Genomic DNA, 27,011 nt, shown 5'->3' on the forward strand with positions numbered 1-27,011 from the left:
CAATACCATATACTTATTTGCAGTTTCTGGCGCTTTCACATACTTTCCGAATTCACATTTTCATTCATTCATTCTTCCACCTGCTGTACCATATGATAATGGTTTCTCCAGTCACTGAGTTCCTGTTTTGTCATGAGAAGCATGCATTATTTCACTACTTACTGTCACTTCATCAGCCACTTTTTATGAATTATCATAAAAAAATAAATATAGTATGTACATTTAACATATGCTGGTACCTCATGCCCCTTTATTTTCCCTTTGTTAACTGTAAATGGCTCAGTTCTTTCTAATCTTCATTCTTATATGCAGTATAAAGTATACTGCATTCCTAACACAGTCATATTTTACCATATAGGAATATAACACAGTCATAGTTTGTCTATAGGAATGTCTTATATCCTCAGTAACACAGGTTTTTTAGCCTCAGTGTTGAGGCTACAAAACCTGTTAATAGGACAATGTTGAGGTAACATAACTAATGACTCATACATTTATTGCACTGTACCTGTTTATTACACACACTATGATTGTTGTCAGCCTATGTTACTGCACAAAAAAGTTGACAAGGAAGAAATAAAAAATTACCGTCCGATAAGCTTCTTACCAACGTTCTATAAACTTCTTACAAAAATCATAGCAAGCAGGATAACATATATGCTAGAAGATAATCAATCAATAGAAGAGACAGGATCAGATCTGGTTTCAGCACCATGAACAATGTCCATATACTAAGACAAATATTAGATAAATGTAATGAATTCAACTTACCCCTTTATCTAGCTTTCATAGATTATGAAAAAGCTTTTAGCAGTCAAGACAAATGAACTGATAACAGCCCTGCAAGGTGTTGAACCCCAGTACATAGAACTTCTAAGACATATTTATAATAATTCTGCTGCACATAAAGCTATGGAACAAGAAATCTTTTATACTGTTCAATGCAGTACTAGAAGAAATCTTGAAAAACTTAAAAGGGAACAATAAAGGTATAAAGATAAATTGGAAATACCTCTCACACTTAAGATATGCAGATGATATCTTGATAATAGCTGAAACAGCTAAAGAACTCCAAGTCATGATAGATCAACTTAATACAGAAAGTCTGAAAACAGGGAAAATAAATATTAGGAAAACTAAAGCAATGTTAAAATCCCCCCCCATCACCCTGGGAAATAATCAACTAAATCTTGTAGATCAATTTGTCTATCTAGGACAGCTCTTTGATTTAGATAAAGGCATTGAATCAGAAATCAATAGATGAATACAGTTGTATAGACAACTTTTGGGAAACTAAGTTCCATTCTTAAGAGTGGCACTCCATTGTGCCTGAAAAGGAAAGTAATTGATCAGTACTTATTACTAGTCATTGCTTATGGTAGTGAGACTTGGAACCTAAAAAAAAGACTGGAAAACAAATTGAAGATTGCTCAAAGAAAATTTGAAAGAAACATAATATGGATTTCTTTAAAAGATAAAATAAAAAGCCTAGATTAGACAGCAAACCAAGATAAATGACATTCTAACTCATATTAAGACCAGAAAATGGAAGTGGGCAGGTCATATAATGAGAAGAGAGGATGTTCACTGGACCAAGGAGCTTACAAACTGGATGCCAACCAGAAGAAGAAACAGAGGAAAGCCAAGGATAGATGGGATTATGGCCTTAAAAACTTTGACAAGAAGTGGAAGAAGACTGTCAAAGATAGAAAGAAGTGGCCAAAAAAGGGAGAAGCCTTTGTTCAGCAGTGGACTGACCAGGGATGAGAAAGAAGATGATTGTCATGAAATGTTATCTTTCTTATCAATGCAATTACATTCTTGTATATGATACCATTTGTTGTTACATTAATTGATCATTTCTTGCCTCATCAGCCAGCTTTCTCTCATAATTAGCTGTGGCCTTTCTCATCATACAGATCACCCTCCTTCTCTGTGCCTTGCACTGCTTATGGGCATGCTAATAATCTTTTTTCTTTATATAACCTAAACAACTTTTGTTTTTCTGCCACTCCTGCTTGTTGCTGCTGCTCATCTAATCTGATTTATCCTTCTGACTGAAGAATAAATCAGAAGAATATATCCTGCTACTGCGTTTCTTTTAGTGTTGCACGGTGATCAGCATTCATTTTAGAAATTATGGACTTTACAACCGCGTTATAAATAACTCGTTTAATTTCACAACAATAACAACAGGAGCCACCAATCGCCTGCAGGTAACAGTAACGTAGTTAAGTTAACCTATCCAACCACGCCTTAAACAAAGATGAACTCTCGGTACTTAACAAAGGTCTAAATTTTGCCGTAGCACCCAGATTGATAAACAAACTGGATTTTATTTGTAATATTGAAAGAGGATTAAGGTTCATCCCAAATAGCATAGCAGACAAAATACGTTTAGAAACCGCCAACATTTTAAATATAAATCATAACAAAACAATAACAAGCAACTTAACGAAACACGAATTAACAGTGGTGAAATCATTAAAATCAAATCCGAACATCATAATAACTAGAGCCGATAAAGGAAGTGCCACAGTTATTCTAAACAGAACCACTTATTTAGAAAAAATGAATCTCCTAGTCTCGGACAATAATACATACCAACTCGTTAACTACGACCCAACGAATAGAATAAAAAAGAAAACAGAGAAACTATTTAAATCAATTACTACATGGCCGGAAGATATGATAAAAAAACTACTTCTGCGCTACGCTTGTTCCCCGAGAATTTACGGACTACCAAAAATACACAAACAAAACACACCACTCCAGCCGATAGTCGAAGAGATAGATAGCCCGAATTATCACCTAGCCAAGAAATTAGCAGCAACACTCAAGGAGTTGGTAGGTCATTTCCCCCTCCTATATCAGAAACACACAACACTTCATAAACATAATCAAAGACATTACATTAGAAAAAGATGATTTATTAGTCAGTTTTCATGTCTCTGCCCTCTTTACAAATGTCCCAATCAATGACACAATCCATCTTTTACAGAACAAATTCCCTCCAGATATCAATGGCACTCTTTGCGCATGTATTACGTTCTGGTTATTTTGTATGGCGAAATGCTTTCTACCTACTAAAAGAAGGTACAGCAATGGGCTCGCCATTATCTCCCCCTATTGCTAACTTTTATATGGAACATTTTGAGCAACATGCTTTAGATTCCTCTCCTTTAAAACCCAAAGTCTGGCTTAGATACGTTGACGATGTTTTCGCAATCTGGTCCCATGGTCGCTAGACACTTTCCTTAGCCATCTTGAAAAACAGAACACGCTTCCATTTCTAGATACACTTGTCACACACGTCTTCCTTCTGGCAATCTTTCCTTCACTGTTTACCAGAAACTGACACATACTTGCCAATATATACACATAAACTCCTACCACCACCCAACACGAAAACTATGTGTCATTAATACTCTAAAAACCAGGGCTTTGAAGATCTGCTCCAATGAACATGCACTGAAAGATGAATTTGAAGTTATCAGCAATACTTTTTTAAAAAATGGTTACAGCCAAAACTCTATTAACAAAATTCGCTACAAGATCTCAATAGAAAGCAAAGATAAACCAGACTACAATAAAACTATACCATTCCTTACTTTAAAGGGACATCAGATAAAATAAACAGAACACTACAAAAATACAACCGCAAAGCCACCTTTAAACCTCCTGCAAAATTAACAAGCTTACTCAACTCATCCAAAGACCAACTGGCCCACCCTGGAGTATACCGTATTTATTGCCCCTGTAACATACCATATATAGGGGAAACAGTTCCATCAAACAAAAAGAACATAAATGACACATAAACTTCACCATAGTTATTAAATATAATAACTATGGTGAAGCTGGCCTTTCTGATCATGCCCTTGAACACCTTACATAGAATTGACTGGAAAAGCACCAGTTGTTTACATCACACCAAAACATGGTATGAACACAAATTTAAGGAAGTCTGTGAGATTATTATCAACCACCCAAATCTGAACAATAATGATGGTCTAAAAATCCCAAACATATGGAGCCCACATATTCGACCCACGGAACCTTCCTCTCTAAGAGTAACTATAAACAGGACTGTAGATAATCCAGGATCCTAAATCAAAAATAACAATTGTAATGCTAAAAATAGGACATCGTTGTTACTGAAAGAAAACTATCTATAAGAAAGAATGTTTCTCTCATGTTATCATAAACAGAATTTAGCTTGATGTAGTTTTTAAATAATTAATTTATAATTTTTTTTTTCTCACTAGAGGTCATGCCAGTAGAATAATCTGTGATCAAATCATTGTTCTTTAGCTTACTGTATGTAATGTAACTCAGCTTGTCCTGTATTTCTCGTGGAAAGGCTTAGACGTTAGTTATGCATTTTTTACTTAATTTAAGGAAATTACAACGTAAACTAGGATATAAGTTAAAATAAATTTTAATATAATTCAATATTTCGGTAATGTCACGTTGCCATTTTCAAGGAACTTAAGAACAAGACACGTGCATGCAGGCACAACAAACAGTAAGTGAGGAAGAAGCAGGAAGCTATTATTTCTCCTAAAGTCCTGATGGTGCCCCCTAGCGGGCAATGTTGGTATTATTGGGCGATTGGGCTGAAGGTCTTCTGATGTAGGTTTCCCAAATTTGAGGCAGTCTCATGCAGCCAAATTTGTTGAGGTTTGGATTTTTTTCTTAGGGCTGAAGCAGATTCCATGAAAAGCCTTTTATATTTGTATTTACTATGGTGTATTATCGGGTCTTTCTTCCACCGTATTCTATGGCAGGTATCCAGCGCATGGTCAGCAAGACCAGAGTGGCTGTATTGGTGAAACTGGATGTAGTCCTTGTGTTCTGAAATTCTGATATTTGCTGTCCTGCCTGTTTGGCCGAAGTAGGACACCTTACAGCTGCAAGGGACCTGGTATACACCAGGTAGGTCTAGTGGAGGGGTCTTTAGTAGAGCGGATAAGGGATGCCAATTTTTTATATGGTCTGTAACAAGAAGTTAAGTCATGTTTTTTTAGGATTTTTGTAATTTTTCCAAGGTGCCTTGGATATAGGGTATGGTGATGGATTTAGAGTAATCCTTAATGTGGTTTAATTCTGTGGTTAGGGCATTGTCATTTGAACAGATGTTTAGCCCTGTTGTGTAGTGTCTTAATGACTCCATATTGTTGCGAGGAGGGGTGGTGGGATTGTTGGTGAATGTATCTGCCTGTATGGGTGGGTTTTCTATAGACTGAGAAAACCAAGGTTCCATCTGGCTGGCAGGTGACTAGTGTGTGTAAGAAAGGAAGGCAGTTTTTTTTTTCCTCTTCCAGGGTGAATTTGATTCTGGGGTGTTGGTTGTTTAAGTATGTTAGGAAGGAGAGGAGTGCATCGGAGCCATGTGGCCAAATAGCGAACACATCATCAACATAGCGAAGCCAAATGGTTAGTTTTTGTGGGGCAGAGTTTAAGGCTTTCTCTTCAAAAGTCTCCATATAAAAGTTGGCCTAGGGTGGGGGAGAGTGGAGAACCCATGGCTGTTCCCTCTATTTGTTTGTAGAATTTTCCTTGCCAAACAAAATAGCCTGAGTTCATTGTGAACTGAAATAGGACTGTAATATTGGGAGGAAATTTAGCTTGGATTAGCTCTAAGGATTCTTTGAGTGGGACATTTGTGAATAAGGAGGAGACATCAGAACTGACCATTATGTCAGTGTGTTTGAGTGTAAGGTTTTCTATGCTGGTTTTGAAGTGGGCTGAGTTTTTTTTATGTGTGAAGGTGTGTTGCCAGTATAGTGTGAGAGAGCTTTGGCCAAATGTTTAGCTAGTTTGTATGTGGGGGAATCAATGCCATCCACTCTGGGACATAATGGCACATTTTCTTTATGTATTTTTGGGAGTTCATATATTTGGGAGGGTATGGAGTTGAACAGTTTTAATTTGTTAGTAACTTCTACAGGCCAAGAAGTGACCTTCTTAAGGAGCCTGTGGAGTTTTCTAATTTGTGAGTTGGTGGGATTGTACTCGATAGGGAGGTAAGTAGCCTGATCTAACAATAGAGCTTTCAGCTTACCTGTGTAATCCTTTTGGTTAAGCAATACTGTGGCGTTCCCTTTATCAGCTTTGGTGATTATTATTTTCTTGTTTTTCTTTAATTCTAGTAGAGATTTAATTTCCTTACTGGGCATGTTGGCTTTTGGTGGTTTATCTTTGGTCAGAACACAAGCCACATCCAACCTAATATTGTTGGCGACGTGGTTTGGAAAGTGTCGTATCCCGCGTTCAATTCGTATCATAATATCTTCAGCAGGTATTCTTCTGGGTGCAATGGCGAAGTCGATCTCGTACTTTTTTAAATTCTTTCTTCACTGCAGTGCACGAGTTGTCATACAAAATAGACCAAATTTCGTGGCTTAAGGTGCTTGAAAGGTCATCTTCGAGTGCCTGGATAGCTAAGTTAGCATCATTCAGGAAACGGCGAGTCATAGCGATTTGTTCCCTGAGCAAAGCTTGGCTGGCATGGTTATAAATACAAAGAGCCTTTTGCGAAGAGAAATGATGCTTGAATTTGACATAGTTAGGAATTATCCTGTATTTAGGAAGTATATATGAGGTATAAGTATATATATATAGGAAGTATATTGGAAATATCCTGTATATAGGAATTATCCTTGTCCTGTATATTTGTATATGCTCCAGATGATGATCTTAATATGAAGATTGAAATATGGTCGTGAAATTAAAAGAGTTATTTATAACACGGCTGTAAAGTCCATAATTTCTAAAATGAATATCCTGATACTGCATTTTTCAAACTTCCCATGCACTACTAACATCTTTTCCCTCCAAATTCTTATGCCATGTCACTTCTCCAAACTGACTCCTCTGATTGTCATAATATCCTGCTTTGTAATTCTACATATATCCCTTCTTAATAGAAAATTCTGTTCCCAGGTTAAGACCACATATCACTTTGTTCAAGCAGAGGCAATGTGACCACATTGGTTACTATTAAGTTTTTGATACTGTGACCAGATCTGTCACTCTCGAACTTTGAGTTCTCTCCCATCATATGTTTTCTCTGGTAACTCTTAGTAGTTGTATACTGAATTCCATTTCCTTCTCTCCCAGTGATGTTGCTCCTTCCAGTCTGTGTCTCATAATAATAACTCATCCTGTACTAATTTGCCACTTGCCATCCACATTCTCTATTGTAGTCTCTGGTATATAGCAGCAGCAATCTACATATTTCATCTTGTTGGCCTCTCTCTAACATCATATAGCCTCAAGTGAACTGTCCTCTGCCTTCCTGATTACTTCTACTATTTTTGGTTTCAGTTCTACTATTATTAGCATCCTCCCCATTCTCTTCCCTCTATTCTCTGAAAATACTGTATTCATTTTAGAAATTATGGACTTTACAACCATGTTATAAATAACTATTTTAATCTCCCGACGTTTTGACCTTCATATTAAGATCATCATCTGAAGTATATACAAATATACAAGGATAAGCTGAGTTACATTTCACACAGTAAGCTAAAGAAATAATGATTTGATCACCAGTTATTCTATTGGCATGACCTCTAGTGAAAAAAAAAAAAAATTTAAATAAATAAATAAAAATAAAAATACAGATAAAATTACAAATAATTAATTATTTAGAAACTACTAAATCAAAGCTAAATTCTATTTAAGATAACATGAGAGAAACATTCTTTCTTATAGATAGTTTTCTTACAGTAACAATGATGTCTTATTTTTAACATTACAATTGTTATATTAGATTTAGGATTCTGGATTATCTACTATTAACTCTTGGGGAGAAAGGTTCTGTGGGTAGAATATGTGCCTTCCATATGCTTGGGATTTTTAGGCCATCATTATTTTTCAGATTGGAGTGGTTGATAAGAATCTCACAGGCTTCCTTAAACTTCCCGTGATTTGAGTCATTCACAATCAGCTGTTCTCTCTCTCTCTCTCTGCTCTGTCATTCCTTAGCAGCAGACTCATTATCCTTACTCTCGCTCTTCTTACTCAGTTGCAGTAGCAACTCTTTCATATCCTCTTGCATTTTATCACTTCTCACCTGCCAGATCATTAGTATCCACTAAAATAATCACCTTTCACTGTCCATCTTTCAATCCTTATGCCGTTTCTAACATTCTTAACCTTGAAATCAGAAAAATACTATTTCATCAAGCATTTCTCTTATAAAATATCCATACAAAACTCTCTCTTTTTGTCATCCCTTCATATTTTGCTTTTTCTCCTCTTAGATTTTCCTCTTCTTTTGCTTTGATACCATACTAGTCACCAGTCATTCTCTCTCATGTTTTGAAAGACTCCACATAAGTGTACTATCTCCTCTATCTCTCTCTCTCTCATTACCATCTGGTCATTTTTTTTTTTTTTCATTTTTCACCATTTCATTCTTACTATCACTTCTTCACATGCACTTCTGCTCGCTTCCAACACTTTACTTGAAATAATATCTTCATCAACATTCACACTTGCATTTTCCCATCTTTCATTATTCAAATCTCCACTGTCATTCTTCTTACTCTTCCCACATTTATGGCACTCACTACTCAGAAACATACTGAAAATTTTGTTGATTTGGATAGTATAGAGAACTCCCTTTCATATTTGACAAACCTTGTAAATCCAAACTGTGGATTGGATTTATCATCGACATTCAACTGTTGCATCTTATTGTTATATAAAGAAAAGAAAGTAGGTGAAAGAACAAAGCCTTATGGAACCCCACCATTACTTTATGTGTTTAAAGATAAAGATCTATCAACCATCACACATCCATTGAAATCTTCTCAGAAGATAATTTCACTATTAGGGAAGTCGGTGTGGAGAGAATCAATCTTTAAAAAAAAAAAATGTCTGGCAGCATTAGCAATAAAAACCGTAGATAAGTCTGACAGAATAGAATAGAAAGATTTTTACCCAAAATAAAAAGGAGAAGATTTTAAGTTGGATATCTCTGATATGTTATGTCAGATTAAATATATGCACAAATACCACCTTTGAGATGAAAAGAGTCAGAGTACAGTTGCAAAAAAAGAAATACTGATGTTGAAGAACCCAAAATTGAGTTTTATTAGGAAAAGTAAGTGTCGCTTTGCATATTAGTGTGGAAATGAAGACCATTGAAGTTGATACTAGGTCCATGTGTAGCTGTGAGGTGACTCTGGAAGGCTTGACTTTTCATAGGTGGTAGATGAATTTCATTACCCTTGTGTGAGACCACTGTCTTACTTATTGGAAGCTTGAAGTGGCTTTTGAAAAAGGTTCCATGTTTGGTCTCCATAATAGGGATTCTGGATTAAGTAAAAATAAATAAAATAATAATAAAAAAATTTTAAATCTTGTATGTGAAAGAGCATAAACTTATAGTAAATTAGTTTTAGTACTGAGATAAGTACTGTGGGTGAGCTAAAGGTTAGATAATCAAGAAACCACGGACTTCAGACTGTGGAATTTGAATGCATAGCCTGTTGGTTAGAAAGCATGTACACTATGCACTCAATTGACCAGACAGCTATATACATAATTGATATGTTATGTCAACTATGTTTATGACTTCAGTTATATGTTATATAGTTGATATAACATATCAGTTATTTATCTTGTATGTGACTTCACCTATTTCTTCTGCACATTGTTGACTAAGGCATTGCATATCCCTCTCCCCCTATCTTCTCCCTGTACGCATGCACACGCACACACACACTACTACTACTACTACTGCTGCTGCTGCTGCTGCTTAGGCTCTTTCCAGGCACACTTGTTAGAATACAGGCAACAAAATTTTTCACTAGCCCACCTTGGAAGCCTCCTGATGGGTAACCATTAAGATTGGTTCACAGTATAAAGGCTAGTGGCCAGTCTGTAGAATATCCATTTTGAAACTGTACTCAAAAACAGAAATGTTGATTCTTTCCTCATTGAATATATAATACCACCAGTTTGCTTATTGGAAGACTGAAGTGACCAAAAAATCAGGCGATGAAACATATCTACCTTTCCTCAGAGGAATGCGGATGCTGCACTTTGACCCTTGCTACATTAGTATAGATAGTTCCACTCTGATGGTCTAACACCTGTTCTCTGGGATGGGGAGTGGAGATATATTAAGGTCTACTAATGGTGGGCTCACCAATGTGAAATGTAGCAGTGGATTTAATTGTTGTAGATCAACCACACTTCACCAAAGTTCAGTGTACTCTACACTGTGGTAGCCAGAACATCAGTTCCATCTGCATTTTTTAACTTCTGAGGTTTAGCCATAGACACTGTAATCATGCATTCTATCTTGGCTGTCTCAAGAAGATTGTTTTCAGTCATCTTTTAGATCTTTAATAGGCATTCCTAGCTTTGAAAAATCTACAACCATCTGATTTTAGATTCAGCATATGTTTTGTATTGCAGATTTTAAATCTTAACAAATTTAATTGAAAATGGATTTAAAAGATTTTTCTATAGACATTACAGTTACCTGTGATACTATTCACTACAGTACCTTATTATGATCTGTAACTTATTATGATCTTATTCACTTGTCTTTTCCCTGCATAAGGAGAAGACATTTTGCATGCCAGTTTGTAACTTGACAGATTATTATTACTAAATTTAATTTTACATGGAGTGATGCAATTCTAATGCTAAGAGCATCAAATTGTATTTGGAAGTTACTCTTGGTTGAAATTTGAATAAAACAGAATAAAAGATGCTGACAGTGCATGGGAATTCATAAGAATGCATACCAAGAGTGAATAAATAGAGTAGGAGTGAAATGGATGAATAGTAAAATCAAACAAGCCATGTCAGAAAAGACAGTGTTATGGAGGAGGTACAAGTACAAGACACTGACGATCAGATACATGGAGAGTATAAAGTGCAGACTTTGAAGGTGAGAAACATGGTAAAGAAAGAAAAGGTGGTGACTAGATGGCAAGTGTTCAAGTCTTCTCAGACGATGGCAATCTCATTCCTGACAAACTGTCTTGGGCCACAGTTATGCCTTTCATACAAGCAATGTGGGTTATTTTTTCACTGATTAAATACCAGGGATATCTCACCTTTTGAGAAACTAGTCATTTCTGCTATTTTCAAAATCTTGGCTCCAGCCAGATGGGAACCCACAATAAGCCCTTTATCAAGCTCCAAAAGATCCTTTGTTTTTCCCATTGTAATTAATGCTATTGATGATTACTGACCAGCAGCATTCTTAAATAGTTGCCTAGAACATGTGGTGATATGCATGCCCAAATATTCTGCATATATGCTGCATAAGTGACATTTATGTATACATCTGCATAAAAGTTTCTAATTCAGTGGCCAGTATTGTGTAATTTAATGTGATAAGTATAACATTGAAATTTTCTTTTAGATTCTCTTATCTTTATGTTAAATATAGATGGGTATCAAAATCCTCCCCTACCAACCTGCTAAAAAGAACTCAGATACACAATGACTGACTCATTTGAAATTTGCTTGTATCCAGTTCTTTGTGCATGTGTGTTTGTATTAATGTTTTACACTGGTCTTATAAAAGAAACTTTGTACTTTTTTTTTTTCAGATACAACAAGGCATCCAAGAAAAGGTGAGGAGAATGGAAAAAATTATTACTTTGTATCTCATGATGAGATGATGGCTGATATCGCAGCTAATGAATATCTAGAATATGGAACCCATGAAGAAGCCATGTATGGAACAAAATTAGAAACAATAAGGAGATTGCACACAGATAACAAGATGGCAATACTTGATGTTGAACCACAGGTTATTTTACTGTTCGTTATTAGTATATTCAAAACAGTGCATAAAGTCATTTTTTTATTTATATAAAATAAATACTTAATTGCTAAATTTTAATGCATTAGAATGGTGAACATGGCATTCTCTAAAGTTTCAATATAACTATGGATTTATTAAAATTATACAAGTACATTTAGTATTAGTATTATTATTCAGGCCTCCATGGAGTCAAAAGACTCATCGTGGGAGGTCCTTTCTAAGAAACACAAGTCTATCAAGACTCATCGAGGGAGGTCCCTCCTAGGACACAAAGTCTATCATACCACTCCTTAAATGCATTGACCGTTCTCGCTCTCACCACTCCATCAGACAATGCATTCCATGGTTCAACCACCCTTCATGCAAAGAAACCACTCCTCACCCTCTTTCTCACAGTTTCCTTTCGTAACTTCCAGGGATGGCCCCCTTGTCATGACTCCTTCCCGCTATTCAACCAAGCGAAAGAACTCCCCAGTGGCCATCCTGTAACCACCTCTCAACAGTTTAAAAGTCTCAATCATATCACCTCTCCTTCTTCTATCCACCAAACTCTGCAGTCCACACTTCCTCAGCTGATCCTCATAACTAACATTGTATATTCTTGACACCATCTTTGTTATCTGCCTTTGTACCCTTTCCACAGTTAATTTATCCCCTACAAATCCTGAGGACCAGATCTGAGAACAATAGTCTAAGTGTGGTCTGATCAGCCTTATACAATGGAATGATAACGATTTTATCTCTGCAGGTCAGTGTCCTTTTCATTATTGCAGCAATTCCTCTGTGTTAGTTTCACTACCTTTGCAATATGTCCCCTAAATTTCAGGTTTCTATCAATCATCAACCCAGATCTCTTGCACCACATCTGCACTATTACTAATAACCCTTCCCAGTTTCACATCATCCGCAAACAACTGAATATCCCCTTGCAATCCATGGGCAGTGTCATTGATATAAAGGTTAAACAATATAGGTCCCAGTACTGAGCCCTATGGAACCTCACTTGTAACCTTCTGCCTCTTTAATATTGCTCCACCATACACAACTCTCTTCCCAGCTTCACATCATCCACAAAGAACTGAATATCCCCTTGCAATCCACAGGCAATGTCATTGATATAAAGGTTAAACAATATAGGTCCCAGTACTGAGCCCTGTGGAACCCCACTTGTAACCTTCTGCCTCTTTAATATTGCTCCACCATACACAACTCTCTGATACCTATCAGACAGCCAATCCTGAATCCAGTTGACCAATCTGACATCCAGACCCATGTGCTGCAACTTGAATATCAGCTTATCATGTGGCACCCTGTCAAATGCCTTTGCCAAGTCTAGAAAAATGGCAGTATATGCCTTTCCCCTCATCTAATGCATTTGTGACTTTATCATAACAGGCTAGCATATTGCTAAAACTAGAACACCGCTTCACAAATCCATCTCACAGATAACATTACCCTCATCTGCCCAATGCTGTATACGGTCCCTCACTACTTTCTCCAAGATCTTACTAACTACTGATGACATGCAAACTGGCCTGTAATTAGACAATTCCAGTCTGCTACCGCCCTTATGCAATGGCACTATATAACCTTCCTTCCATTCCATAGGCACCTTTCCTGCAGCCAGACTTTCATTGAAAAACCAGGTCAAAGGCCCTGTCAGTTCCTTAGCACATTCTCTCAAAACTCGTGGTGAAATACCATCCAGTCCCACAGCTTTACTAACATCCAGAGTACTCAGTATGTGGAACAGACTCTCCTCCTACACCTCTAAACCTTGAACCTGCCCTATCCCTCTAGTATTCAAATTGACTCTTTCAGGATGAAATACTCCAATAAAGTGTTCATAGAACAATTCCACTATGTCCTCTGCATCAGTCACTCTATTCCCATTTTTATCCCACAGTCATTTCTCCTACTGGCCACATATCTAAAAAATTCCCTAGGATTTCCTTGGATCTAAGGGCCAATCTTTTCTCATATTCCAGTTTTGCCTTCCTTACCATACTAGTCACTCTCCTGGCCTGTGTCTTATATTCTTCATGCATCTTCTCTTCACCTGTCTCCTTATATCTCTTCCATAGCCTCTTTTTCGCATGCAGTTCCTGTTTAATATTGTTTGTCATCTACTTTACTCCAAATTGTGTCCTCTTCTTCACTCGTGGAATACAGCTTATCATTGCTGCTAACAAATGTTCCTTCACAATTTCCCAAGCACTAATGATATCCCAGCCTTCCAATTCCTTCCTCCACGAAACTTCACCAAGTTGGCGTCTAAGACTATTATAATCACCTGCTTTATAATTCCACATATGTTCCCGTCTCTTTGATACTCCTGCATGCCTTCATTTTCCAAGTCAAAAGCATATGGTCACTCTCTCCAACTGGTGGGAGAGATGTCATCTCCGTTATTATCAACTCTTCTGATGCTATAACCAAATCCAAAACTCTTGAACCTCTTGTTCCCTCTGTTACATGTTGCCTAAGACATTTGTCCCTCAAGAATTCTAGAAATTCCATTCCCTTATTGCTACATGCATCTTCCTCTCCCCAATTTATACTGCTGTAGTTAAAATCTCTCATAACAATAATTTTTCTTGCACTTGCCATACTGAACTGTCTCAACATCTCCTGGTCCCCACCCTCTGTGCTCCATGGTCTGTAGCAACACCCCACTAAATATCCTATCTTGCCCACCTCCACCTCACACCATATACTTTCAAAATCATTAGTGTCACAGCCTTCCAAAGCCTCCACTCTTAGAGGACATAGGTCGTCACTTATCATAAGCAGTGTTCCACCACCACGCTTCTCTTCCTATCCTGCCGAAAAATGCTGTACCCAGCAACTTCTATTCCTGTAATAATATCCTCTTCTGTCAACCATGTCTCGGTGATCCCAATAATATTTGGCCAGGCTGATGCTATCAGTGCCACCAATTCCTCTCCCTTATTCCGAATACATCTGGCATTAGTATAAAGCATAAAAATGCCATTGTTTCTATACCCAGCATTATCCCTCTAGATTCCACTGGACTCAGCTTTACCCTGATGTCATCCCCCTTCTCCCAAGTACCCATTCCCAACAGAGGCTACCCCTGCTACCATCCACACTAGGACACACTAACCCATTCTGAACAGCAATCTCTCCAGATGCCTACGTCCTTCCTCATTCAAATGCAAGCGGTCTCTCGCATACAGTTCCTCTCTGCTCTCAAACGCACTCCTAGCATCCACATATTCCAGTCCTCTCTTCTGACACATTCTTGCTATTATGCCATTCAATATCACCACTGTTCTGCTCAGCTCGTCACTATCATACCTAGGCAACACACACTATCTTTCCCCTCTGTGTCTTCTTTAGTATTACCTCAAGCAAGAATCTCATATCTCTCACTGCCCTATTTACACCACCACTCAAGTCATTTGTTCCCACCATCACAATCATCTCATCCATCCTTTCACCTCTCTTAACTGCCATAGCCACACTTTCTATCTTTCCTCTTGGCAAACACTCCTCACGCATCTTATCTTGAACACCACGGATCATTGAGTCCCCATACATTACACCTCTTACCACCCTTTTCCTTGATTGCTCACATGCATTCCTCACTCTCTCTCTCATTGAAAAATTTTGTAATTACACCTAACTGTATCTGTTACTTAACAAGCTTTATTATTCATAAGAAGAGTGAGAATTCATAAGAATTCATTGAGAAGAGTGAAAGAAAGCAGTGTAGTGGGAAAGGTTGTCAGTGTGTGTTAAAAGGTATAACAATCATAAGTTGAGACAAAGAGTTGAAATCATGAATGGTATGCTAGCAGAGCTGTGTGAGGAGAAGGGAGTACAGTTTGTGAATGTATAATGGAATTATGGAAGAAAAGAGAAGAATGGAATTATACAGGCATGATGGGTTGCATTTAAATAGCTTTGGAGTGAATGCACTGGTGAAAGTGCTGCTAAATGGAAGTACAGTGTGCTACATACAAGAGATCAAAAGTAAGAAATGACGTGAAAGAGCAGGAGAGTGTTATTGAGGAGACAGGAGTGCTTGGTAGTGGAAGCAGTGGTAGTGTGAGAGAAGAGGGAAATGGGGAGGGGACCTAGACAGGGAAAGTGGATGTTGAAAGTAACAGTGAATAAAGATACCAAGAAATTATATACTTGATTTAATCCTTTATCCAAGTGTAAGCAAACAAAGTTTGTGGCTGAAGTATTTTCAGGACTGGGAGAACTTTTGGAAAAAGTTGATGAAAGTTTATTTTTCACTTGGTTAGACTATAATAAATTTAGTTTAATCCTTTATCTAAGTGTGAGCAAACAAAGTTTGCGCCTAAAAATATCTTCAGGACTCAGGTAAGGTAGTACAACACCGGGCAACTCGTAGCAAAGGTGGACCAAGCTAACATCACTCCTATCTCAGTATCTCCCATAATGCAAAACACATCTCCTTGCAGATATGTATAATGTTATGCATTAAAGGGAAGGGCCACTACCCAAACTAGTTTCGACCTTTATTGAGGTCTCTTCAGTGGGAGCCAGGCCTAGAAGTAATGCCGAGGTCATCTTTACCTATAGGAGTTGCCAAAAGGTGTGGCCCTTCCCTTTAATGCATAACATTATACATATCTGCAAGGAGATGTGTTTTGCATTATGGGAGATACTGAGATAGGAGTGATGTTAACTTGGTCCACCTTTGCTATGAGTTGACCGGTGTTGTACTGCCTTACCCCAGTCCTGAAGATATTTTCAGGCGCAAACTTTGTTTGCTCACACTTGGATAAAGAATTAAACTAAATTTATTATAGTCTAACCAAGTGAAAAATAAACTTTCAACATCTTTCTCTAAATCCAGAGTAATTTAATAAAAAGGTGGCAAACCTTTTGGTAACTCCTATAGGTAAAGATGACCTCGCCATTGCTTCTGGGCCTGGTCCCCACTGAAGAGACCTCAATAAAGGTCAAAACTTGTCTGTGTAGTGGCCCTTCCCTTTCATTAATAATATTATACGTATCAGCAAGGAGATGTGTTTTGCATTATGGGAGATACTGAGATAGGAGTGATGTTAGCTTGGTCCACTTTTGCTACGAGTTGCCTGGTGTTGTACTACCTTACCCCAGTCCTGAAGATATTTTCAGGCGCAAACTTTGTTTGCTCACACTTGGATAAAGGATTAAACTAAATTTATTATTTTGGAAAAAGGTGGTATGATTTCACATCACTTGCCTTGGTATCCCATAATGCAAAGCACATCTCCTTCCAGACATGTATAATGCTATGCATTATGGGAAGGGTCACACACTCAGACTGGTTTTGACCTTTATTGAGGTCTCATCAGTGGGAGCCAAACCCAGAGGTGATACCAAGGTTGAAGTAATGGTAATGCAGAAGTCATATTTCCATATACGAGTTGCCAAAAGGTGTCACACCTTATTATTAAAATACTCTGGATTAGAGATAGTTAGTTGTTGAAAGTTTTTCCACAAAGATACCAAGAAATTATATACTTGGTTTCATGGCCGTTTCTACATTTTGCGGGGCCCTGTGCGAAATGGAAAAGCGGGGTCCCTGAAAGTTAGTAACTTTTATGGAAATTTTAAATGGATATCTTGTTAATTAATTAATTAAATCAAATATGAAAAATTGATATTAGCATCAATTTAAGTAAAGGGAAAAAATTAGTTAAAAAATAAATGTGTTTGTATGTACATGATATATTATTTTACTATGTAAGTACACATTATCATACAAATACGCCAGAACAATGATTTATTTAATAATATAAATAATAATATAAAATATGGAAAAAATATCCATTTTTACTATAAAGACCGAAATATATGTATAACAACTTATAAGATTTAAAAGAAATCTTAATATATTAAATTTTATTTAACCTAATGCACTTATCAATAAAATCATTTATAACGCTATCAAAATTCAAATTTTTTGCAATTTCATGCTCTATAGATATTATTGGCAGGGACGACAAACGTTCTTGAGACATAGAAGATTACAAATAGGTTTTTATTAATTTTAATTTGGAAAGTAACCTTTCTGCTGATGCGACCGTAACTGGACTGGTCAATATTTTAAATGTCGTAGTAATATTTGGATAAATATCCGACAAATTATTTGCAATTATGAATTTTAAAATATTAATGGGTGCATCTTCTGGAACAATATTTCTAAAAATAATTAATTCATTGTAAAATTCAGATTCATCAATATCTGTATTTAATTTTTGATACAGCTGTTTGCAGCAAAATTTTAATTCATTTTCTGTCATTTTTCTTATTAATTTCATATCATAAAGAAATCCAAATGATATTTGGTGAATTTCATACATTTCAAATCTTTTTTTGACAGTTTGTAGAGCAGTATCTAAAATTACAAAAAAGAAATTTATTCTAAAATTATCTTTGTTATTACCTATGTGTGATTTCATCAGGCATTTCATAATCAAAAAATACTTTTCTTCAACGTACTCGGCTTTCTTTAAATTTAATTTCTATTTCTAATAGTTTTGACAGTTCTTTAGCAATCTCAAAACACCTATCAAATCCTGATATTCTCTGCTCTTCTCTTTAACAAGCTTAGTTGCTACGTCTATGGGAATTTTTGCATTTTGTGATACTTTACTTACTAAATTAACTTTTGACAAAAGCTCATACCAAATTACAAGCCTTAGTATAAACTCAAATTAATCTATTTATTCATATATTGAAACCACTTCTACTTTGATAGTATTATCCGATGCAGTTTTAAATAATTCTTTTAGTGCATTTAAAAATTCTGGAATTTGAAAACGTACAGCTCTAACTGATTCGATTCTACATTCCCATGTTGTATCACATAACGGTTTTGGAGTTAATGGTTTAACAAATTTCTTTAATATGTCCCAACGTGAAGTTGAGGCAGCAAATAATGTGTATATTTTTTGTATAACATTAAACAAATTTATTGCTATAATTGATGATTTTGCGACATCCCCTAAAATCAAATTTAAATTATGACAGGTGCAAGGAGTATAAAATGCCTCTTTGTTTTCATTTAAAATGTAAGCACGGACTCCCTTATATACTCCTTTCATATTCGCTCTGTTATCATACCCTTGCACTCTACAATCTGACAATTTAAGATTTAATTTATTCAAAAGTGATTTTATATTTTCATATATACTTTACCAGTAGTGTCATTAGTTGTTAAAAACATCAAAAAGTGTTCACGAATTTCAATATCTGCTTCAAATATATATAAAAATTTCTTACTGAAATTTGCTCCTGATGACTAACATCGGTAGTACAATCGAGAATTATTGAATAGTACTTTGCCTGTCGTATCATATTTACAATATTTTGTTGAAATTTGGTTCCCATATCAACAATTAATTCATTTTGCACAATGGGCGATAGATACGAATTTTGTTTCTTACCTATAATTTTTTTTCCGAACATCGCATTAAATGATCTTTTAAAAGTGGATCAAATTCTGCAATTAATTCTATGATTCCAAAAAAATTACCATTATGGCCATGTACAAAGTATCAAAATTACCTCTAAAAGCTAAATTATGTTCTGATAAATAAAGAATTGCTGCCACTATTCATCTTAAAACATTTCTTAACCGTTCTGCTTCAAATTTTATGACATTTTGATTTGTCTGATCAAGTGTATTGTAATTTTTTAAATTCCATTCCATTTGTGTCCATGAATACATGCATTTCATGTGCACTGAATTTCGTTCCTGCGACTTTAATCTTTCACTTACATGTCGCCAGTCAGAAAAGCCATTATTAGATAAAAAATTATCATCAGAAGAAAATAATTTGCAACACAAACAAAAAATAGAGTTTGAATATACAAGCCATCTTCTGTTTTGCTTCTCTCCATTTGCAATTGTCCTAACATAGTGAGCTGTGGAAAAACTCCTCTTGTTGTCATCTTTTGGAAAATCATTTTCAGTCGAAGGAGACAGTGGACCACGTTATACAATTTGTGTTAGTGTTGCGTTGTTCAAAATTTTGGGCCATGTTGCTGGATCATCAATAGTAAATAGTCCACCTTCCTCTGGTGTCCCAGTTTTAGGATCTTCAATACTCATTATTTGACCAAACGCATCATGTTCTCTGCTTCCTTTGAGTATTTCAGAGCTCTCATTATTAATTAATGTTGAAGCCGAAGAACTGTTTGTAGTTATTTCAGAACTCCCGTTATCAACTGATATATCTGAACAAATATATGAGTGGAACTTCATAAATTTAAACAGTGAATTTCTTTGACGTTCCTCAGCCACTTCTTTTTCTTGTTTTCGCTTTCATTTTTCATGCCCACTTGGGTATTTTCTTCCATAATAATCTCTCTCACGACTAGTCATACTCTAGAATTAAATACGATACATTTAATTATAAAATAAGTTAATAAATTAAAACAAAATTACTTACCTGATAAATAAAATATATCTAAAATAGATAATATTAGAAAGATGTTTTGCAAGTAATGTCACATAAAAAAATTGCCATGACAGTATGTGTATATACTTGTTCATAAAATCATAAACTAAAATCAAAAAAACTCCTTAAAATTATTTAAAACACCTGTTTTTAAATGCATTTTTCCCTATTTAACACTATGTTGTACGACAGCGGTGGCAAACCTTTTTATGTGCGCGTGCCAAAAGTTTACAAATCAAGTTGCTGACGTGCCGTGAAGTTTTTAATTGGGGAAAAATTAATACAAAATTAATTGCAGAATTTTATTGAGAAAAGTTTAAAAATTAACATAGAATTTCATAAAAATGAACTCATAATTTGGCATACACATTGTCATATACAAATCAATATGAACCTATTATCAATTTATTAATTTATCAATATCAATATATCAATTTATTAATGAGATTTTTGCTGTTGTGCATTAGATGCCAAATGCTTTATATCAGGTTCATATTTTGTCACTGTTAGTAATACACACGCCGAATGAGATTCATTAGTCATTCTATTTCTTAAACTGTCTTTTATAAAATTCATTTTGAACAATAATGACTCACAAGCATATGTAGAGGAGAAAATTGATAATATAGCCATCGCTAGTTTTTTTTATATTCTTACTGTATTAGCGGGCCCAGTCCCAACAAACTTACTCGTAAATACCGTTCCCATTTTTTAAAGTTCATACATTAAAACTAACGTTTAATGTTGGATTTAATATCCACTTAATTAATATAATTTTGTATCGGCGATGTGAAGCCTTTTGGCTATTTATTTTAGTAAATAAGTATTAATAATTAATTATGGAATAATCATAAAGAGTATTAGTACACTTATGTATACGGTGTAGCATGTTGAGAAATATAAAAGTACGCATTTAAATTAGTTATCAATCACAGGACTAATGCTACAATATTGTAGTTTCCTCAGGCCAACATCATTAAATTAACTTGTGGTAAGTTTCATTGACATATCCCATTCTGATCACCAAAAATTTATAATATTATTCAGTATAAAATTGATTATTGTATTATTAAATTGATTTTAACGATGTTGGTTTGAAAAAAAAAAAAAACGGTAGTGATAAAAATATTTATGCATTGTAACTCACCATAGAAGTCAGCGGAGCAGGGGAAGCAGCAGAAGGATGTCGACTTGTCAGCGAACGCTTACCATCGAATATAACTGGTACCCCTGATTTCACTTTATGAAAAAAGACATTAAAACGTTTTGCATATATACCTCCCACACAAAAACAACATGCCTTTCCCAACAGCCATTATATATTGTAGATGCAAGAGAAAAAAAAAAAAATTTATTGTATCCCTGAATAAGGTACAGAGGCTTTTGCAGTCTGTGTAATATATTTCTCAACAAATAGTGCAATTAAAGATTGCACTATTTGTTGAGAAATATATTGCACAAAATATATTATATTGAGATTGCACTTTTTATTCCAGCAATTAGAGATTGCTAGAATAAAAAGGTGCTAACTAATGAATCACATGTACCCCCTCTGACAGAAACTAGGCTGTATAGATGCAAGCAAAACCATATATTGCACCAGAAACACAGTATCTAACTAAAACTCTTGTCTAGTTTTTCAATTACATGAAATAAGTGTTTGTTTGATTGCATTTGAAATTCTCGATGTATTATGACAGATCACAAAGGCTTACTTCAAATAAAATTCTACCACGAATTGAAACATGCCATATAATACTTGTGTGAGTTCCTTTTCCAGCTCAAACGCAAACAAGGCAATAAAAATCACCCAAGGGTTGAAACTTTGTGCGAGTAGAGCCCACTGGTAATGAGAAGTTCTGTCGGAACGATAAACGACACCCCGTCATGAATGTCTTAAAACTAAGAAATATATAGTGAATGTTGTTATGACAGATGCTATGGAATTCAGTTGAAGAGAATTAGCATTTCAACTCAAAAATTGTCGGTTCCATTTGTCTTTAAGGGTCGCATGATCTTTTGTTAATACCACACCAATAGAATTCATGTCTTCATAGCTGCTCTCTCTCCTGTAAAACAAAATTTAACTTGTACGTATTGTAACAATTAAAAAAAAAAAGGTTGAATAATTTATAATCGTATAAAAGGATACCATATGTAAATCATTTTTTTTTTTTTTTTTTAAAAGGATACCATATGTAAATCATTGACGTGCCAGCAAAATTCTTGGACGTGTCATAGGTTCTCCACCCATATTGTACGATATTGTTATATATCTTAGAGTAGTTTCAAATACTACCACTCTAGCGCTACAATCTTATTTCACTTACTATAACAACAATAGTTGGTTGCAAAATTATATACATATATTTTTCTATATAATAATATTTTTTTATATAATAATTATAATATTAATTTATATAATAATTTTAAAAAATTAATTTTCTTTTTTCAATTTTTTGCACTTTGCGGGGGCCCTGCACCACTGTACAGTTCGCACACCCATGAATACGGCCCTGCTTGGTTTAATCCTTTATCCAAGTGTAAGCAAACAAAGTTTGTGCCTGAAGTATTTTCAGGACTGGGGAAACTTGTAGTAAAGGTGGTATGACTTCACATCACTTGCCTTGGTAAATACTTCAAGCACAAACTTTGTTTGCTTACACTTGGATAAAGGATTAAACCAATTATATAATTTCTTGGTATCTTTATTTATGGTACTGTATAACAAAGTGGAAAAACTTTCAACAACTAGCAGTGAATGTGTGTATGGATATGGAGTATATTGCAATGTGGGTGGAGAAGTTGAGACTGAGTGGATATATGTGGTAAGTGATGATAAAGATCAAGCACATGTGGGGAAGAAATCACAACCAACTAGTGGCTTGGGCAGGACTGGATACAGACCTAAAAAATGAACTGCTGAACTATGAATGCCAGAAGTATTAGAAATAAAGGGGGAGGGGTGAATCACTGGCTTCAGTGATTGACAAAATCATTGGAATAAGTGAAACATCGTTGAATGAAGATAATATGGTAATGGGAATAGAAATGGAAGGATGCAGTATTTTTCATGTGGATAGAATGGCAAGAGGGGAGGGGGGGGAGTGCTGATGATAGCAGAGGAATTAAGTCCACATAAGGTGACATGAAAGAGGGAAATAGTGGCACTGGTTATGAGGCAATGTGGTGTAATGTGGAAGTTGACAGAAAGATGTATTTAGTTGGCTATTGCTATAGGCCAGGGAATGTGGAGGGTGGTGATGAAGAAATGTATAAACAACTTGGATTAGTGAACAAAGGAAGGGTAATTATTATGTGCAATTTTAATTATGGCAGTATAGATTGGAATGAAGAAACAGCATTTGAGAATAAGGAAATTGAATTTCTCGAGTTCTTGAGAGATAACTATCTCAGACAGCATGTAAAGGAGGGCACATGAGGGTCGTGAGTTTTAGATCTGATCATATCGTTAGAGAATGTAATTGTGAGTGGGATTTCACACTTTCCTCAGTTGATAAGAATGATCACCTGTGTTGTGGCTAGCCATAGGCAGACTTCTGTGAGGAAAGGATATATGTGGAATTATAAGGCTGATGGTTATGACAAGCTTATAATAAAATTAGTTTAATCCTTTATCCAAGTGTGAGCAAACAAAGTTTGCGCCTGAAAGTATCTTCAGGACTGGGGTAAGGTGGTACAACACCAGGGCAACTCGTTGCAAAGGTGGAGCAAGATACCAACACTCCTATCTCAGTATCTCCTATAATGCAAAACACATCTCCTTGCGGGTATGTCTAACATTATGCATTAAGGGAAGGGCCACTACCCAGACCAGTTTCGACCTTTATTGAGGTCTCTTCAGTGGGAGCCAGGCCCAAGTGGAGATACCAGGCAGAAGCATTAGCAGGTCATCTCTACCTATAGGAGTTGCCAAATGGTGTGCCACCATTTTTTAATAAATTACTCTGGATTTAGAAAAAGATGTTGAAAGTTTATTTTTCACTTGGTTAGAGTATAATAAAATTAGTTTAATCCTTTATCCAAGTGTGAGCAAACAAAGTTTGCACCTGAAAGTATCTTCAGGACTGGGGTAAGGTGGTACAATAGGTAGAGATGACCTGCTAATGCTTCTGCCTGGTATCTCCACTTGGGCCTGGCTCCCACTGAAGAGACCTCAATAAAGGTCGAAACTGGTCTGGGTAGTGGCCCTTCCTTTAATGCATAACATTAGACATATCTGCAGGGAGATGTGTTTTGCATTAATAGGAGATACTGAGATAGGAGTGTTGGTATCTTGCTCCACCTTTGCAATTGAGTTGCCCTGGTGTTGTACCACCTTACCCCAGTCCTGAAGATACTTTCAGGCACAAACTTTGTTTGCTCACACTTGGATAAAGGATTAAACTAATTTTATTATACTCTAACCAAGTGAAAAATAAACTTTCAATATGACAAGCTTAGGAGACAGCTTGGAGCTGTAGTATGGAATGAGGAGTTGAGCGGTAAGGAAATAAATGCTGCTTGGGAACTGACAAAGAAATACATAACGGCATTAATGTCTCAAGGCCAGAAGGCTGGATAAGGTAGGTGTAAAATTGATGAATGAGAGGCTTAAGCATGAAATTCGAAAGAAGAAGGAACTTTGGAGGCAGTACAAGATGAATAATGGTAATGATCAGTTGCATGAAGAGTATAAAGGACAAGCCAAGCCAGGAGAGTGACGCAGTTAGTAAGGAAAACAAAAGTGCAGTATGAGTAGAAATTGGCAAATCAGGCAAAGAAAAGTCTTAGAGAGTTTTTTAGATATGTGGCAAGCAGAAGGAAGAATAGTCATTGTAAGATGATGTTAATGAATGAAAATGGTAGAATGGTAACTGCTGCCAAAGACATTGATGAGGTATTCAATGATCCATTTATAAGGGTGTTTCATCCTCATCAGGGTGGAATGATGAGAAACTTAAGGGCATAGAAGAGGATGGCTTAACCATTAGTGAACAGGAGGTATTTGAGGAAATAAATAATCTTGAGGTCGATAAGGCAATAGGATTTGATGATATATCACTACCCGTCCTTATTGTATAAGGCGTTATGTTCTAGGGAATTGTTAGTAGCATTGGCATGCCTGATTAATAAGTGTTACAATTGCAAGGGTTACATAGAAGTGAAAAGAAAGCAAAATTGTTCTGCTGCATAAAGGTGGTGATAAGGCTGTGGCTGCAAATTATAGACCAATCCATATCTGGAGTTGTGGTGAAGATACTAGAGAGAGAGAGAGAGATTGGTGAGAAGTAGGATACAGAAATGAGTTGATATCACAAGTATTCTCTGTGGTTATCAGCATGGGTTTGTTAAGGGGAGATCATGCTTTACTAATGTACTTATGTACTAGGTGACAAATACCTTGGACGAGGGAATTGAATATACAGTGGTGTATTTGGATTTTGGCTCCCATGCGACAAACTATTAAATAAATTGAAACAGATGGGATTGGGTAACAGACTTCTGAGTTGGATCAGTGATTGGCTGTCAAATAGGCAGGGGGTGTAGTCAGGCCAGGGTATGGCAGGGCGATGCCCGGTACTTTTTTAAAACTATCAAAATTTTAAATTCATTATAATAAATTATAAGAATTATAATAATGAGAATTATAATGCACTTCCAGCTTTCGGTCAAAAAATAGCAGCTTGCCGCTCTTGTCATTTTCGTTTCAGAAAACAAGGCAATCTCTCTGCCATATAGCCTTCGCAATAATAATAATAATAATGCCACACTTCGTGCTCTGGATTTTTGTTTCCAAGGTAGAGCCCTGGCACTATTTCTTTTAGGACTACACCCCTGCAGATAGGTATCAGAATGTTTTATACAGAGGTACAGTATCCCCAAGGAGAAATGTCACCAATGGTGTGCTGTAAGGATCAGTTTTGGGATCATTGTTGTTCAGTTTGTATACTAATGATATTGTGATGGGTTTAACTGTTGATATGCAGCTGTTTGCAGACAGTGCAAAATTGAGGAGAGCAATGCAGAGTCAAGCAGGTGTTATTGCCTTACAAGAGGACTTGAATAGATTGCATGAATGGGCAGGTAAGTGGAACTGTCAGTTCAATGTTGCAAATTGTAAGGTTTGAAATTTGGTAAGCAACAATGGGATGCAAAGTATACACTTGGTGGGGAAACCTTAAACACAGTAGAGGAAATGAAAGATCTGGGAGTGCTGGTGAACAAGGACCTGAAATTCAGAGGCCACATTGCACAAATTGCAAAGACATCACATCGGATAATGGCAATGATGCGGAGGATCCTGATATGCAGAAATAAAGAGGTTATGATGTAAGGGCTTGATCAGGCCTCATAAGGATTATTATGCACAGATCTGGTCACCTCATTTTCATGGTGATGAGGATGTGTTGAAAAAGGTCCAGGGAAGATTCACAAAGGTTGTCAGTGCTCTTTGGAATGTTGAGTACGAGGACAGATTGAAATAATGTAAATTGCAAAGCCTCATGAATAGGAGGAAGAAGGGAGGGGATATGATTGAGACATGCTAGTTAGAGGTTGTTATCAGGTTGACATGGAAGAGAGTTTTCATAGAATGATGGGGGGGGGGGGGATAGAACAAACAAGGCCATCACTAGAAAATGTATAAAGAGGGTGTGAGCAGAGGAGTGAGGAGAAGGTTCTTTGCATGGAGAGTGGTTGGTCAGTGGAATGCATTGCTTGAGTGTATGTTGTGAATGTAGACACAT

The 27,011-nt window shown here is 36.1% G+C and overlaps 1 protein-coding gene across 2 annotated transcripts in view; it reads left to right on the forward strand.

Annotated features, from left to right (window-relative positions):
* The window catches only part of LOC150095070 (peripheral plasma membrane protein CASK-like), a 356,952-nt gene that overhangs the window by 302,219 nt on the left and 27,722 nt on the right, over positions 1-27,011 (forward strand). For both annotated transcript variants that reach the window (XM_090411455.1, XM_090411456.1), the window contains exon 9: positions 11,592-11,794. In XM_090411455.1, the coding sequence (XP_090267581.1) occupies positions 11,592-11,794 (203 nt within the window). The remainder of the gene's footprint in view (positions 1-11,591; positions 11,795-27,011) is intronic.

The sequence above is a fragment of the Typopeltis vanoorti genome, chromosome 21, assembly GCF_054136105.1.
Source record: "Typopeltis vanoorti isolate ZY-2024b chromosome 21, IOZ_Tvanoo_1.0, whole genome shotgun sequence".
NCBI lineage: Eukaryota > Metazoa > Arthropoda > Arachnida > Uropygi > Thelyphonidae > Typopeltis > Typopeltis vanoorti.